At 32.3% G+C, this 16845-nt stretch overlaps 1 protein-coding gene across 8 annotated transcripts in view; it reads right to left on the reverse strand.

Moving 5' to 3' along the window:
- The window catches only part of Mical (Molecule interacting with CasL), a 94347-nt gene that overhangs the window by 27605 nt on the left and 49897 nt on the right, over nucleotides 1-16845 (reverse strand). For 7 of the 8 annotated variants that reach the window (XR_015809920.1, XR_015809919.1, XR_015809918.1 and 4 more), the window contains exons 2-5: nucleotides 11850-11909; nucleotides 569-783; nucleotides 335-511; nucleotides 7-256 (exon numbers count right to left, since the gene is read on the reverse strand). Coding sequence is in view for 3 of the 8 variants with exons in the window: in XM_088187533.1 (XP_088043659.1) it covers nucleotides 7-256; nucleotides 335-511; nucleotides 569-745 (604 nt within the window). In the remaining 5 variants the exon portion in view is untranslated. Of the gene's footprint in view, nucleotides 1-6; nucleotides 257-334; nucleotides 512-568; nucleotides 784-11849; nucleotides 11910-12833; nucleotides 12963-16845 lie in introns of those variants that run through there. The other variant, XR_015809917.1, reaches the window with a different exon arrangement.

Here is a 16845-nt window from a genome sequence, read left to right on the forward strand (position 1 = left end):
GCTCACTTTCGGGGCCCGTGTCTTTCGGCTCGAGCATATGTTCAAAGTTGAGACCCTCGTGGAACTCGACGCCAAGTATGAGAGCGACTTTCAGCAACATAAACTGGAGCTGTCGGATACTGATGTGGTCGATAGACCCAGCGCAGAATTTGCCGAAGAACTTTTTGGCGGCCAAATTTCGAAGGTCTTGTATGACAAACGGCCAAAGATGTAATATGTTGTTTCTGGTCATTCGGTCACGTTTTTCAATGACAACCTGAAAGTGATTAGCTCTAGTAAAAACAATGACAACGATAAGTTTCATATCTTATTGCTATCCGAGGACTTTACTTACGACTTTAGCGCCTAAGAGTTGAGCATCTATGGCCGTCCTCAAGCCGCAAGGACCACCGCCGATTATGAGAACTCTGCAGTTGGCGCACGTCCTTCCGCGGTTGTAAATTTTGAAATTGGAACGCACGTCTAACTTGCGAAAGATTGCCTGAGCTCTCCACGATTTTGCCAGTTTGTTCTGTAAACAACAAACGATTAGTACTATGATTGTGTCTCATATAGCAATGGGACTTACCTTCAATTTGCCGTAAAAATCCGGTATCACCGTGGGCTTCAACTTCAAAACTCTGCACATCTCTCGGAACAAAGCCAATATCTTAGCCATAGTTGAAGCTGCGCAAAAGCTCTCGAATATTTGGACAGCTAGGGCCGCCTCTTCGGCGGCCCCCGGAACTATAGGATTTGTCTCCATTACAACAACTTCTCTATGCTAGTTATTGGGAGTTGACTCTGAAAAAGAAAAAAATGCATATTGAAAATAAATGTTTATTTCTTTAAATTAAGATTAAGATAATACATATTATAAAAGGAAAAATTAATTTATATGATATTAAAATGAAAACTAGCTCCTCATAGCTGACATTATAAGCATCAATGTGTAACGCCAGTGTATTAAGGAGCTAGATGGCTCTTTAACGGGCGTCAGAAGAGAACGCTATTATGACTTTTTAAAACATTTTGGAACACAACATAAGAAATCCTCGAGAATAGGCAATTGGACTGGCAATAATATCCTTCAGTAGTTTGAAGATATTATTATTGAAATACAACTTTCTGAGAGAACTCAGCGAATCGTAAAATAAAGCTGTTGTTCACAAATGGATAATAATAAAATATTCTCTTATAATTGTGTCCCAAAAACCTTTTCGATTTGTTAACTTAGGGATTCCAAATTATAGATCCTAATTTAAAAATGCTATGAACTAACGTGTCATAGAGGACACATATACGTGTTCCTTATAAAAAAAGTTCCTAAAAAAAATCTATAAATATGTTCAATATATAAACAGGAGTAATGATAAGTATATCGAATGTATGTCCGTATCGTGTGCTTTAGAGCTAATAAAACGAGCCCCAAACTTAACATCTCTTTCTCATTTATGAATAATGATGAAATGGATAGATACACAAATAGTAGAAAGAATTTCGTGTATGCAATACCTGCTTTTGTTTTCACTTCGCCAGCCATCCCTATCATAAAAAAGAGCGCGGTCATTTTTCTGTTACACAGCACATTTAATGGAAACTGCTGGATACCGTTAGATATATCTGGGATGCAACTGTATTCCTTTTATTTTGACACGAAAATATTGAACATGTTAAATTAAATTTTAAAAACTCGCGCCAGTGGGATTTTTAGTATAGGTAAGTTGGCCCGATATTTCGACCCTCTTGGACTATAAAGGATAATTTTATTTTACTATCCTACCCCGATAAAACTACTTGGGTGAATATGTGCATCGTTATTTTCGTAGTTTGCCATGAATCGTTTACTATAAATAAGATGCAGGGTATTCAAAAAAAAATTTTTTTGATACTACCGACATTTCATTTTGTAATACCGATATTGAAATCCTTACTTAGAACCCATGACAAACTTTATCGAATACTTTTTTTTTTAAATAAGTACGTATAATGTCTACTTGTATTGCCACATCAAGGGATTATGTCACTGTTTTGGTGAAAGACAGTAGGATTTGAGAAACGAAAACTATGCTATTGATCCAACAATAATGTGATTGAAAGATTCTATAAATGAAAGTGAAATTAAAAGTAGTATTGGGTTAAGTGGATTATTATAAGTCATGAGCTTCTAAGAGTTAAGTCTGACCTGCTGAAATATCGAATTTTATTTGTGCAATATCGACACAAAGCTAAACTTATTATAATTTAATTAACCAATTACGATCATACATACAAAAATGCTCCTCAGAGATTCGTTTGGAGGTTCATTCATCAAATTTTGAGATGGGCGAAGCGATATTCGAACTACTCGTCCGGAAAATGAATTCCTGAGTTGATTCCACGTTTCCCGGACAATTTCCGGAAACATTGTCCATTGTGTGCAACGGATAGACAGTACCAATTTGAACTACTACTACAACTACTACTACTCTCCCGCGATAGTACAAAAGCGCGGAAGCTACCGAGTAAAACTGATTTCAAAGCTTTCTTTGAATAATAGGCTTACAAGAGTTAACATAAATTGCAGATTAAATAAAAACTATCGGCAATTGTTCTCGTAAACGCCAAGAGCTATGTAGCACTTTAAAATGTTATTTAAATCGCGCAGTAGGATTTTTTGCACAGATTTATAAAAAAATAACAATACCAAGATCTAAAACGTTTAGAAATCGACAATCGGCGACTCGCGTTGGATCAGGGTCAGTGACGTTTCGTTCAAAACAAACAATGTCCATTGTGGTCAAGGCATTTTTATTCAAGCTCGATTTGCTAGCTATAGATATGTTTTTCACATTATATCATATTCTGGATGTCATATTATTATGGCGAAAGCTTATTGAATTCAGTTTTTAAACACTTGTTTTAGATACTTAAGTACTTATTTTAAATAACAAGTGTGCTAAACATCGTTTAACGCATGTTCATATCGTGCTCTTAAATTTCTGCATTGTGATTGGTCGGTCGCCCTGAGGGGCGGTACCGGTATGTGTAAGTACCAGGTGATTACAGTAAGATACATTCCCTTCAGACGTGAGTACAGTATAACACAGCAATCGTTTTATTTTTTATAAGTATTTAATCAGTTATTAAAAGTGAATTCCTCAACCCATAGTTTTTATTTTTCGACGTAGTTTCAATTTGCCATATTATTACATAATATCTTTATATTTGTATTTTATCAGTTTGTAAAAGTAAATGAATGATGATTTGTTCATGTAATGGGAAAATTCGAGTTACTAGTTACTGTAACAGCAAAATAATTATTTATTGAATTATCTATAATAGTAACAAAATTCTAATCTGTTTTAGAAGATTACATAATGTTTATTTTAAGCCTTTGACAAAAAATCTCACTATATAAAATGTATATTATTTAACTGGTTACATAACCCATTTCTAAAAGGTATTGCTTTAAAAGAAACCACGAAAAATCGAGTCACTTGAAGAAATAATATCAAATCTGAAAACTGAAGAATGAATTTTCAATATTTGAGGCAACCATAAAAATAACATTAAAAACACGATTAAACCAATTTCATTAGTTAGTAAGATAGTATATATTTCAAGTAATTTCGTATATAGAATAAGAGCAATCGTTCAGTGGTCGTGTAATGTTCATAAATTAAAGCAGCGCCCCTCAAACTATGTTCCGTAAAACACCGGTGTTCAAAAAATATAAAAATTAATGTGTTTCTGGAAAAATTTAAACGTGACGCGCTAAAATATATAAGCTTCGAGTAAATTGACATTGCATTAGGATTGCATGTCGCGCAAAGAGTGATCTGACATAAACGATTTTATTTTATTTTTGATAGTAAGGGTTATAACTACTCTACAAATAAGCGTTCTGTCATAGGAAAAGTTTGGAAAGCCTGCATTATGAAGTGAGTACTTAAATTGTTGTATATTTGTAGTTACATAAATATTGAATAGCGTAAAAAAGTTTGATACAAGAATAAAAAAATACTGATTTTTTTATATACAAATTCTAAAACCCGGTTTCTGTAAATATAAATTAAAAGTTTTTTTTTGAATAAATAACTCAAAATAGTAACAAATGTGAAAAAAAACATAAAATAAATTATATTTTGTAATGATCGGATTTATGAATACATTTTCATTAAATTGAGTAAAATTCAAGGGAATCCGTTTAGAATCCACGTCAAAAGCAATAATATCGTGCCGTCGCAGTGGAAATGCTAGCTTATCCAACGTTCATATTGAGACTTTTTTATAATTATATTACGACTAACAATAAGTAAGAATAGAATAGAGCACATATAAACCGAATTTTGACCAATAGGAGGGCGCAAAAAACTTCTGAGAAGTAATAATTGTTTTTGACCAAAATTCGGTTTTTATATACTTTAATCAGCCCTCTTATTTTAGATGTCCATAGTAATATTAGTAAGAACAGCTATCGTATCTTTAAAATATAGTGCAATATCAGAGTGCAGACCAACTATGGAGCAATATGCGAGATGTGTCATCTGTCTGTTCTTCTTCCGCTTATTTTTCCGTTTGTACTTTGGACTTGACGTAATGAAAATTATAAAACTATAATTAGTTTTAGAACTTTCATTAGGTCAAGTTGGGTTAGGGTTATTCGCGTAGAGGTTTGGGTTTAAACAGCAAATGGATGTTTCGCAACTGTTAAATGAGTTTCATAGACATTTTAGAACAACATATAATTTCACTAAAATATATATCTACTGGTGAAAATGTATTTGGACTTAATGTAAATCAAAAATGATAAGTATGTAAACGTATACATATATTACTACGTATGGAAAAGTTGAAATCATATAATTTTACTAGCCCCCTACCTGCCCCTCCCCCCCATCTAAATAACATCCCTGGAACTAACGACGGTTTTATTTTTATTCATTTCGTGCGGCACTCATTTGGCAATCTTTTTGATTTTACATAATGTTGGATTACTAACGCCTAATAGGCCAAATTATATAATGGATCTGATTCGCATAACACCTTCATTCGTTATAAATTAAAAAAAGACGCCAACACAGGGCGCCTTTTGTCGAAAAAATAAAAATAGCATACGGTCAGAAAAAAATAGGATAGTCATGTAAAATAAAAAAAAGATTATAGTATTTGTAAATATAAATGGGCAATAAATTATTTATTTTAGAAATATCTCATAAAATATCTCGCTCGCAGCTAAGCTGTTAGGACAGGTAAGGTTCGAATAAGCGAACGTTGGTCAGAAAGTGAACACCCCATGAATAACTGTCTTCGAATCGATTTAATTGTATGTAGCACGCGAAGGTATTTTGAGCAACAAACGAAGCGGGAATAACGACAGAGCGGCGACTTAGAGTACGCTTTGCTTGTGTTTACATCTTTATATGTTGTGTTGGGATAATATCCCTTTAACCAACCCGTTTTAAATTCATATAAAAAAAATGCTTTAATTTAATTTATTTTATATTTAATTAAGTAGTTCAGTTTGAAGCAAAAATAATAATGAGATCTTACCAAAATTCAGACCAAACAATGTATTGAAAATGATAATATAACACTTGCGCGATACATTGACATTTTCATTTATTAATGAAAGATAAAATTAATAACAAAAAAAAACAAACATTTAATTACCTAGCAACCTAGATTTAATAACGATAAATAATAATTACATCTGATATACATTCATACTCTCACCGCATACTAATTACTGTCGAGATTGATTAACCAAAATCGCATTAAAGTACTAGTTATTGAATGCAATTCAATAATTTAGATATTCGCCAGTCTACCACAATTCAACGATTGATAGTGCTATGATGCGTAATTTGCGATTAAAGCGATACAAATATATAAATGCAAATGGTTGAATATCATGCAAATTTAAAGTCACGAGGAGGATTTTCAGACTATGATATAAATAATAGAGCGTAAATATTTTTAGAATTAATTAATTTATAATAATAGCACAATATTATAATATATAATTTATATATTTTTAAATAAATTAAATACAAAAAATCCAGATTACAGGACGCAACGAACTAACGTATAGTACAGAACGAAACCCAATAATTAACTTAAGTAAAGTTATGTTTGCTAGATAATAATTTCACAAACGTTTTGAATGTTCGCACGAAGCAGTCGAAGATTTCAGAGGCGAAGGCAGCGCAGCGTATCATGGCACTGTCTGTTTTTTTTAACTACTACACGCGTCCTCCTCTGGCGTTCCGAGTTTGGACACTGTAAAACCGAAAAAAAACACGCACGGGACCCTCTCTCGGGTCCGAAGCGCGGAAGCGACCGGCGTTAGTCACGGACCGTGGATCCGATGAAAAGAAAGTGAACGTAGAATTACGGCCATCGTGAAAGTGTTTATGTAAAAATGACCGATTGACTAATGCACACGCGCCGGGGCTACCGTTAAACGCGCCATATAACATATACGTATATGTACGGAAGTTTAAACTAAAAGCATACTATATTAATTTGCTTCTTAAAATGCATTAATATTATTAGACTACATGGGTTAGATAGTTATACACGTGCTACTTTGTGCTAAAAATGTATAGGCTATCTTCCATCAGTGTAAGTATGTCGCCAATTCGATTACTGCCTCCTGGAGTCGATTTATAATGAAGTTACAACGTATGATAGCAAGTGATCTTATTATTCCTGCATGTACATACATACATAGATATGAGAAATAAAGGTATGTCTGCTCCAACATTTTGAACAGGATGACGTCAAGACGTGTCAAACGCCTTTTCTATATCTAATAAGAGCATTCCTGTGTCTATTTTGATGTTGATTCATTGTGATTCTAATATATTTTATAATACACATCATGTCAAGTGTCTTTTCTTAAAGCCAAATCGAAAGTCAAATATGTATTCATTTGATTTGTAAAAGTAGATATTAACGTTTTGTTTATTCGAATAACAATTTTCACCCAATTTGAATAGCACAGGTGATCTAGAAACTTGAATTAAAAATAATGAGTATTCGTAAAATTTTCTCTATAAGTATATTTTTTAGAGAATTTAAACAATTAGCTGATATTGACAAATATGTTTAGCAAGCTTTAGTATCCGGATTACTCGATTATTAAAATAATGTAATGCTAGTAGATATACATATATACACATACTTATCAAGATGTTCCATTTTTTTCTTTACGTTTTTTAAGGTGCGGGTTAAATTAACTAAATATTAAAACGTGCAATACTTTTACTAAATTATATATTCTCCATATTTTTCTACAATTATTCTACTCGTGTTAATCTATTTTTTTTATATCTGATTCAAAAAATTATGTATTTTTGGAAGCATTAATACAAATTTTTTTCACATAAAAACTGTTGCAGAGATCTAAATATATGATAGTAATTTGGAGCAATGTCTGGAGAATATGGTGGATGAAAAACAATTACCGAGAAAGTTCATTGATTTTTTCTATTGTATTTTTCGCTACATGAGGGCAAGCGCTGTCTTAAAGTAAAATTACCTTCTTTGATTTATAAGGGAATGTATTTTTTATGATCTGAGCCGCTTTTAAAATAATTATCTTAGTACACTTTGTGTCTGTCGTAATTGTCTGATCGTCAATCTTAGACTTGATTTGATGGTAGCCCTAATATCCTCACTAACAACCCCTAAGGATTACCCGTCCTTAAGTAGATATTCAGTGGCAAAATTTCTGGAACGAAATTATAGAACCATTTGATACTTTACATCTGTTTTAACAGCTATTATCGCATTATGACCGAGTTGAAACTCGTAAGCATAATATATCTTAACAGAGATTATTTTATCTCTACTGCCATTGTTGATTTGGAGTTGAAAATATCGAAAAAAATATCCCGTTACTAAATAGCATCATTTAACAGACACCGAAAGAATAGTGAAACTATCGTTAATATATAAAAGGTTATACATTTTTGTAAATGTAAGAAATAAAAACTAAAAAGGCTAACGGGACAAACTTATTATATAATAAATAGTCATACCCCGGTTTGCGCGGTAGATATATTCCGAGAAATTTCGCATAAATCGATACATAGAACATATACAAAAATAGAAAATAATAAAGATAAGAAAATCTCTATTATTTCTCGTATATCTAGCAGCAGATTATTCTGGATTTACCCTTATAAAATAATCTGTTATAAATTTTTGCATTTTACTTTTTTTCAAATCCTTTGATAATGCCCGCAAATGATTTTTAAATCTTGCTTAATTTTAACAGCATTTTTTCGACTGCGTAAATCAAGGTATAGGGATACATGTAATGAAAATATTAAACACAATGTTAAACAGAAACATAATAAAAATTGTATAGCAATAAAATTCGAGATGTATTAATATTATAAATATTGTGCGACGGCGTAAAAAATACTACCAGATGATGCTTACAGACTTTTGGCGAAACGTACTTAGACATAAAAAATAACGTAAAATGAATTCCATAAATATGTAATTAATTATTTATTGTAAATCTTCAAATTTTCCTAAAGCGTTACAATAGGATATATTTATTTTATTGCATAATGACAGAAGTTACCTTAATACGTTACAACGGGGTAAACACAATAAACAAACTATTAAGTAAATAGTGAATCACCAGACTAAAAACAAAGTCTGTAAATCAGTGACACATTTTTTATTAATTATAAACTATTATTACAGTTTACAAGAGATGTCAGAAAGCTCGATTTTATTTTAATTATTCATTTGTGAGATTAGGAATATCTAGGAAAACCTATTATGTGATGATCAATCGAAATTAAAATTATAAAATATTCACAAAAAATACTGTTGTTTATATGGGATTCGAATCCTTATCTTAAAAATATAATTTTGCTATATTGTGATAATTAAAAAATAATTAATAATATTCAAAATTATACGAATATACCAGTGGCGTGCGTAATCATGCGGTAGACGCGGCGCATGCCTTGGGATTGTAAAACGATTATAATACGTAATCGTTCAGAAAATCGGCTACAGACAACAATACCGAACGAGCGGGTAAAGCCGACTGAAGCGCGGGCGAGCTGTCTGGCCAGCTGTCTTGCGCAGTCGATACGCGTGCGGAATTGAATTGGTCGCGCATGCGCACTAGAAATTCAAATGAAGAAAATAAATTTAAAAATATTGTTTTTGTTTCCCCCACCCTTGACCGCATGCCCTGTTTCAATAGTCACCGCACGCCACTGAAATATACATGTAATTTTAATTTATTCAACGTATTTCTTGTTTATGATGTGAAAATAATAAAACTTGTTATCACACGTTGAACTCTAATCGCTCATCTAAAATAGATTAAGTTAATACATTGAATTCGAAAGACAGCGTTTAGTCTTTAGCAGGCCAAAGCAATACTAATCTGTCGTGTATTGCGCGTTGACAAGATATTAAATATAAATATTATAGTATCACCTCAACACAAATACAACTGCTCCTATGTGAACTTCTAAAATGCTATTGTGAACAATAAAAACATGTAGTAAGTCAAGCGTTCGTTAAGGTTTGGCACACGGGATTAAAATTTAAAATTAAAGAGACACTTCCTTATAATATTTAAATCATATCTGAATGACAGATCTTCACAAATTAATTTTTGCAAAGGCATAAAGCACAATGTCATGCTCAGACCAGTTTTATACTCGATATACACAGGAGACTTGTGGCTTTTCAAAAGAACCCGGATGCGACATTTAAAGATTGCCCCCATTAAACGAGCAAAAATCTATCCATGTGACATTCATCATGGCAAATAATACATTTCATAAGGCAGCGCAATTATTTGGGTTACACTCCTTAAAAACATTATTTAAAAGTATAAATGTATCTAAGTGGGATTAATTTGTACCCCGTTCCTACTGCACACGTTGCATTTTTTTGTACTTTAAAGGTTAATGTAAACAGTCGCAGATGTCTGAAATCCGGTTTTACCCCTTCCCTCGATGTCCAGGACAAATTTAGGATATATATATTGTAGATTATATACAGCGTACACAGCGCTTAAAAACGTTCAAACACCGCGACCCTCGACTATCAATTATCATAATGGCCAATTAGCAGCGGTTTCGCCATTGACAGCGAGATTATGATGGCAAGTCTCGCTTGCGTCACACGTAGAGCCGTTTGCGAAATTATCTTAGGTCTAAAGCACAGGTGAGTATGCTACGGCAATGTATGCCCTTGGCCGGATAATTAGGGCGTCGTTAGTAACGGAAAAAACGTAATTTGCTTCCAACCCCCGGAGGTGGTTGTTTATCGTGTAATTATGGCGAAGGCGTAAAACTAGGGTTGCTGGCTCGTTCGATTCTATATACATAGAAATTGTTGATTACATTTCGCCTACCGAATATGAGAGAGGCGGAATTAAGTCAGTAATCAACTTAGTCCATACAATTATGCACTTTTACACTAAGGTACATCGACAACTCTTAACTCACTTAATGAAAAGTGACAATTAACAGGGTGAAGTCATACAGGAGATATCTGCAAAGTGCTTCAACGAAAGTGCAGTAATGTAATTAGTGTTACTTCTGAACTGAGACAAAGATGCAGAGTTTGGGGATGTATTAAAAAATACACTTCTATAACACATCATTTTATTCTTCCATAACAGTTGTGATCAAAAAAAATCTACTAGTGTGCAGCTCAGTTATTTCAAATAAAAACAATTACATATAATTTCCTAGACTATTAGATTATAAATAATGCAGTAAAATAATTTGAATTCCAAGAGTATCTGGACCTCCTTAAAATGACTAAGAGATGAGTTGGCTTAGTTTGTATTTTCGACTTGACCTAATAAAAATTCTAAAACTATAATTAATTATAGAACTTTCATTAGGTTTGGGTTTGAACAGAAAATAGACGTTTCGCATCTGTCAAATTGAGTTCCATGGACATTTTAGGGCAGCATATTAGCGCCTATCAGTTAAATTATATTTTCGCTAGTAGAAATATATAGAAATATATTTTCACTGCTAAAATATGTATACAGACTGGTAAAAATAAGAATTTTTTTTATAAAAAAAAGAAATTAAGTACAGACATAATGTCACTTTACAATTAACAAAATTTGGTAACAACATAATTTACACTCCACCCTGCTTTAAAAGCATGACATTCGAAGTTCATTAATCTCTTATTTTAAGGCATTGACAATAAAAATATCCCAAAAAGTATTAAACTGTGATGAATTATAATTGCGTATCGTCACAGCGGAATGCGAAGCAATAAGAGCACCACATACGGTCATATAAGTATAAACAATAGTATTATATTGCCCCACTATATGCTTAATAAATTAGATATAACGAAGTCACAAAAATTATAAAATAGAGCAATGAGAATAGTTTTAAATAAAAACAGATTTACTAGTTGTAGAAGAATGATTGAAATAGTTAATGTTCAAGAAATATTGAAAATTAATGTATTAGTATTTATATATAAGTTAGAAAATAATATATTATCAGAGCATTTTAATAAGTATTTAATAATAATAAATAAAGATGTACATATATAGATTTAATATTCCTAGGACAATCCGCAAAAATAAAATTCTAACCGGTTTCCCCAATAGAATAAAGAAACACCGTCATGCATTACGAAATAGATTATAATATTATCTTTTATATGTAACGATTGTTGAAAATATTTTAACTTTAATTGTGACGATGTTAAAGCAGTATTTGCCTTATTTTACAATCGAACAGATCATGACATAACACAGCAAATAATATTCTAAGTTAACTGAGATGAATATAGTCGACGTTTAAACAAATTCGTTCAACGAATCTATCCATTATTACAGTATTAATTGGGCTTACCGTTTTTTGGTTTTGATGCAGAACGGGTCCAACATGACGATGCGGCCAACTGCGTTACGCCTGAAAGGAAAGAAATTGTTTTTTAATTCAAATGAATCGCTTTAGACAGTCGTAAAATTAAATTTGAAAATCGCACGTTAACAAAACATTAGTATGTTGTAAGTATATATTATACATACATATATATTTAAATAGGTGGCAACTCTACAAATACTCATTTACAAGTAATTGATTTAGCAAATTATATTTATAATAATAAAATCCACTAATTAAAGTACAGATCGCAAATGGGTTTTTGATCCTCCGCTCTTAAAATATTACATAAAAGCATTCTACGCGAGATATGCAAAGAGCAGAGAATGATTTACCGTATTAATCAATTAGATTAAAAAATGCCTATATTCATTGCCGGAAATAAAATACCGAAAATTGGAAATTTAAAAATTATCCGGTATTTGATGAGTCACAATAGTCAAAATAGTATATAATTTTTTCAACTCGTTTTTAAATTACTAAGATTATTAAAATATAAACAGGAAAACAAATCAGGTAATTACTGACTCACACAACAACTGATCAATGATTCAAACAATTTTGAATTGCTCATTAATTGTTTATTGGCAATGATGATTCAAACCGGATCCAAAATACAATTAGAACTATTTATCAATAGATGAGTACTATAAATTGGCAGGTGACTGCTATGCTATTTCTTGTGTTAGCGTAAGAAGTGCAAGATAAAGAAGAGCATTTCGGTAGGTCTAGAAAAGCGTCACTGGAATCCCAAGGGTGCAACCCGATCTTCAGATACGATTTGAAGACTACTATTGCATGAAAAACCCCGTAAACAGCTTCTGTGCATCTATATATAATGATTTTGACAATTTACTAAAAAGTTTGGGCATCCCTGTTCTAGCAAGTCTCTTTTAAGTCTAAATCTGGTCATATTTTCATATTTGGATATTTTGTAAGAGCATCGTTTACACAGCAACTGTCTGGGTTGATTCTCTTCCGGTTCCTGAAGCACAGTCTGATCGGCTATAGTGTTTAGAGCTCGTTGGCTATTTCTGTTCTAGAGCACGTCCGCCAAGAATATATCTTTGTTTCGACTGCAAGCTTAAAATGCGCTCCAGAGGATCGGGACGGGTGGGAGGCAGACGTTCAGCAGAACAATTTTACACGCATTCTGTAATTGTCGGAACGGTAGCTACAACTATTCTTCCGCGTTCCCTCATTGTTGGGTCCATCGTATGCATAGAGTAAAGAAGTATCGTCATACTTTATACATTTGTATCCAAATCAAAACAGAGTAACTCCGTTAAGATTGATTTTCAAATAACGGATTAAAATATCTTCTTGACGGAAGCGCGATATTATGCAAGTTTCTGGAAATTATCAATACTGTTTAATTAACACTACATATATTTTCTAGTCAACGTGCTAATGCGTATTTAAACGATTGCATATTAATGCATAAAACGTGTATATTATTTTAGAATACGCGTGTGATATTATATAATTTATTCAATCTGTCCCTATCTACTATTCGGGGAATATTATAAATATCACTATCAAAATACATTTACAGCTTCAAAATTGTATTATAGAGTAGTCAGGTACCTGAGAACGATAGAAATTTTTCATTTCCTTTGATTTACTCAAGAGGAAGATTTTCACAAATATGCTCGAGTTTAACGAAAATGGAGGCAATTGTGGTTTTTATTGAAATATGAATATCCAACAGTAGTGGTGAAACATCTGAAACTTGACTCTTTTCCTGTTTAATCAACTTGGTAAACATTGTAGCCGGAATTGAGACGAAGATAGAATCACCCACCCACGGCTGGCTATTGTATTGTAGCCGTTTATAGTGGAGCGAAAGAGTAACGAACTTTATTTGAGTCGTAATTGGCACGTCATCGTCGACAAATGACACTTCCACCTAGGAGGACATAATCCAGAAGCAGCTCAAATGTTCCAAAAAAAACCTTATAATACTTTGCAGACTATCTTGTAATAAATAAATTGATCAAAGTTCAAGTGTAAAAGAAGAGTAAACAATTCTAATAAAAATATTAAGTTTATAAAATAGTGTGAGCAGATCGTTGCATCTATATATACTACAGAAAATATTGTAGCAAAATATATGCGTGAATAGTCATCAATAGCCCACATTGTTACCTTTTTAAAATTCGATACAAAATCTAAATTTGTGCTGATTTGCTTGGGTTTAGTAGAATAACTTATTTTTATTGATTTATTTTTTAGCAAATCTCCCGTTGTAACCTGACAGGCGTAAGCCCAGTACGTTACAACGTGGTAAATCTGTACCCACTGAGAGTCAATCAGATGTGAATCGGTGACATCTAATTAATAATTATAAATTATTATGTTAAAAATAATTTATAATCAATAGATGTCACTGCAGCTGGGACCGGATTTTTAATAATATCGCATTTTTTGAGTGCCGCTGCCGGGACTCGAACCCAAATCCTTGGAGTTACTAGTTTGAGACGTTACGGGCTATGCTATTCCGTCCTTATATGTTGTATATATTGTTTATGTACATGTCGGCAAATTGGCGAAATTATTGTTTTAACTAAATATTTTAATTGTGGATGATAAAAAATAAAAAAAATAATTAATTGACGCCTGTAAAATTTTTTGTTATAAAAAAATCTTACAAAAAAACGCAAACGACCGTTTCCGCACTTCTGCGTTTTTCCACTACTATCACTAACATTTTAGAATCAGAAATCTTATATAATTTTAAAGTAGTAGTTAACCCTTTGACCGCGGATGACACCTATAGAAATCATCAAGAAAATCGCCAGTATGCGTTGGGCACCTTAAGGTGTCACGAACCTTTGAGCTTTGTAAAATGTTTTTTATATATAATTTAAGATTGAAAAACAATTTAGTTTATTTAAACAACTTATGGCATAAATAGGTGCTCCCCCACATAGAAAATATCGAAATTGTGCGCAAATATCAGCCGAAATGGAAGGGGTAAATGCCAATAATAAATAATTTATGGTAAATATTCTCTTATAAATGTGATACTGATACCGATTATTGTACATTTGTTTTAGAGAACATCATTTTTTTATAATAATAATAAGTTTTGGCATAATCCACTATATTTTTAGTAAAATATAATACAAGTTTACTCACTACAATATCGAAATCTCCAAATCATTACAAAACTATTGTAATGATTATTCTATAATTAAGAATTTTATGGAAACAAAACCGACGATATTAAAAAAACAAATCAAATCTGCGCTGATGTAAATCCATTAATAGTACATAGTCACTTGCACTAAAACCGTTGGATCTTACTTAAACAAAGAAAGGGATCTGTACCGAATATCACGCATCATTTTGTCAAATGTATTCAATTTTGAATCTACTACGTAAGATTCTGGATAAAATCCAGAGCTCAGCAGCAGATTAGAATGTTTATTTTTAAAAAAATGCGTTATTATTAAAAACCGGTCTAACTGTAAAATGACATATTGATTATAAGATATAATAATTCATTTAGTTTCGCTCCGAATTATCTGCATTGGTCTTGAAGACTGAAAGGGACGTTGGAATTTCTCTTGTGCATTTTTTATTGTATAAAATAAAATTTATACGAATATTTTTCAAAGGTTTACAACCTCTGGTATTTTTATAACGCTGCATAAGTAAAAGCAAAAATGATGAGTAATTGAGATATTTAAAAGACTACGCCATCAATTCGTATGTTTGATATTATACACAGTGGTATAATGATAAAAAATAAGTGCCGGAGCGCTGAACTTACCCCCCCCTCTCCCATTTTTTTCGTGTATTTTTAAAAATAGCCAATATTGATATTTTTATAAGAATAAAAAAAACTTATTTTAACATTTCAGTAATGTATTATAGAATTATTCTAATGTAATATGTGTATTTTTATTATCCTGTTTCATGATTGCTACAGACTAGTGTTATCAAGGAATCACTGATAACTTATCAGTCTTCGCATTTGTTTTCGCAAATAAAGTTTAATATATTAATCCAATTTATTTATGTCAACCGAGGTTGCACTCCCCTGAATACGATCGATACATTCGGTCAACATTGAAAAGAAAAGGCAATCGGCTGCAAGTGTTTGTATGACACAGAAGAAAGAATCTGTGTTGTATGTTTATGACTTTGTATAATACAAACAACCTATAGAATTGGACTGTCTATTGTTACTTTGATTCTTTTGTGTTACACGTGCGCAGATAGGAACAAGTTTTTTCAGTTTTGTTTTTGTTGTGAAATTTCCAGTACGTTTTAAAAATTTGGTGATTTATAAAATGTACAGGAGCGCGCTCCTGCCTCTAAAAAAGTGCCTAAAAGTACTACACCACTGATTTTACAATACATACATGATTTATAATAAAAAACAAAACAATTAATACTTTTCGACTACATCGCAAAACGAGTATAAAACCATATTAAAGATAAACATTTTAAATACATGACAAGTATAGCTGTCATACAATAAAAACAAGCATTTGCATTTTACAGTCACTGTGCGATATGTACGAGTCAATTAGTTAGATTATCGTTTATTGTCCTCGGGTGACAAACTAGTGTCAAATTAAGATATTATTTAAATTTTCATTGGTAATTATGCGTCGCTTCCGATGTGTTGCGCATTCACCCGATTCGCACAACCAGCTCAGTGTTAAATAGACGCAGCAGGAGATCGCAGCGTGTGTCGGTCAGATGTTTTAATGATTTCGGAACAATTTGGAACAATTCTATTCTTGGACCTCCTGTGCATCGCTACGGTTCGTTCGTTGCGCCTTGGCGGCGAATGTAAACACAATTTGGGTTACAATTCAAAATACACATTCTACAAATTATTCGGAGGCGTTGCAATTGTTCTTGCAGTCCAATTCTTGTTTAGCTGTTCCGCCATGGCTCAAAGAACGGAGTGTACCACAACATCGGAGAGCACGCCCACCGCATA

This window comes from Plectrocnemia conspersa, unplaced genomic scaffold (genome assembly GCF_051122295.1).
Source record: "Plectrocnemia conspersa isolate PC_06_02 unplaced genomic scaffold, ASM5112229v1 ptg000006l, whole genome shotgun sequence".
NCBI lineage: Eukaryota > Metazoa > Arthropoda > Insecta > Trichoptera > Polycentropodidae > Plectrocnemia > Plectrocnemia conspersa.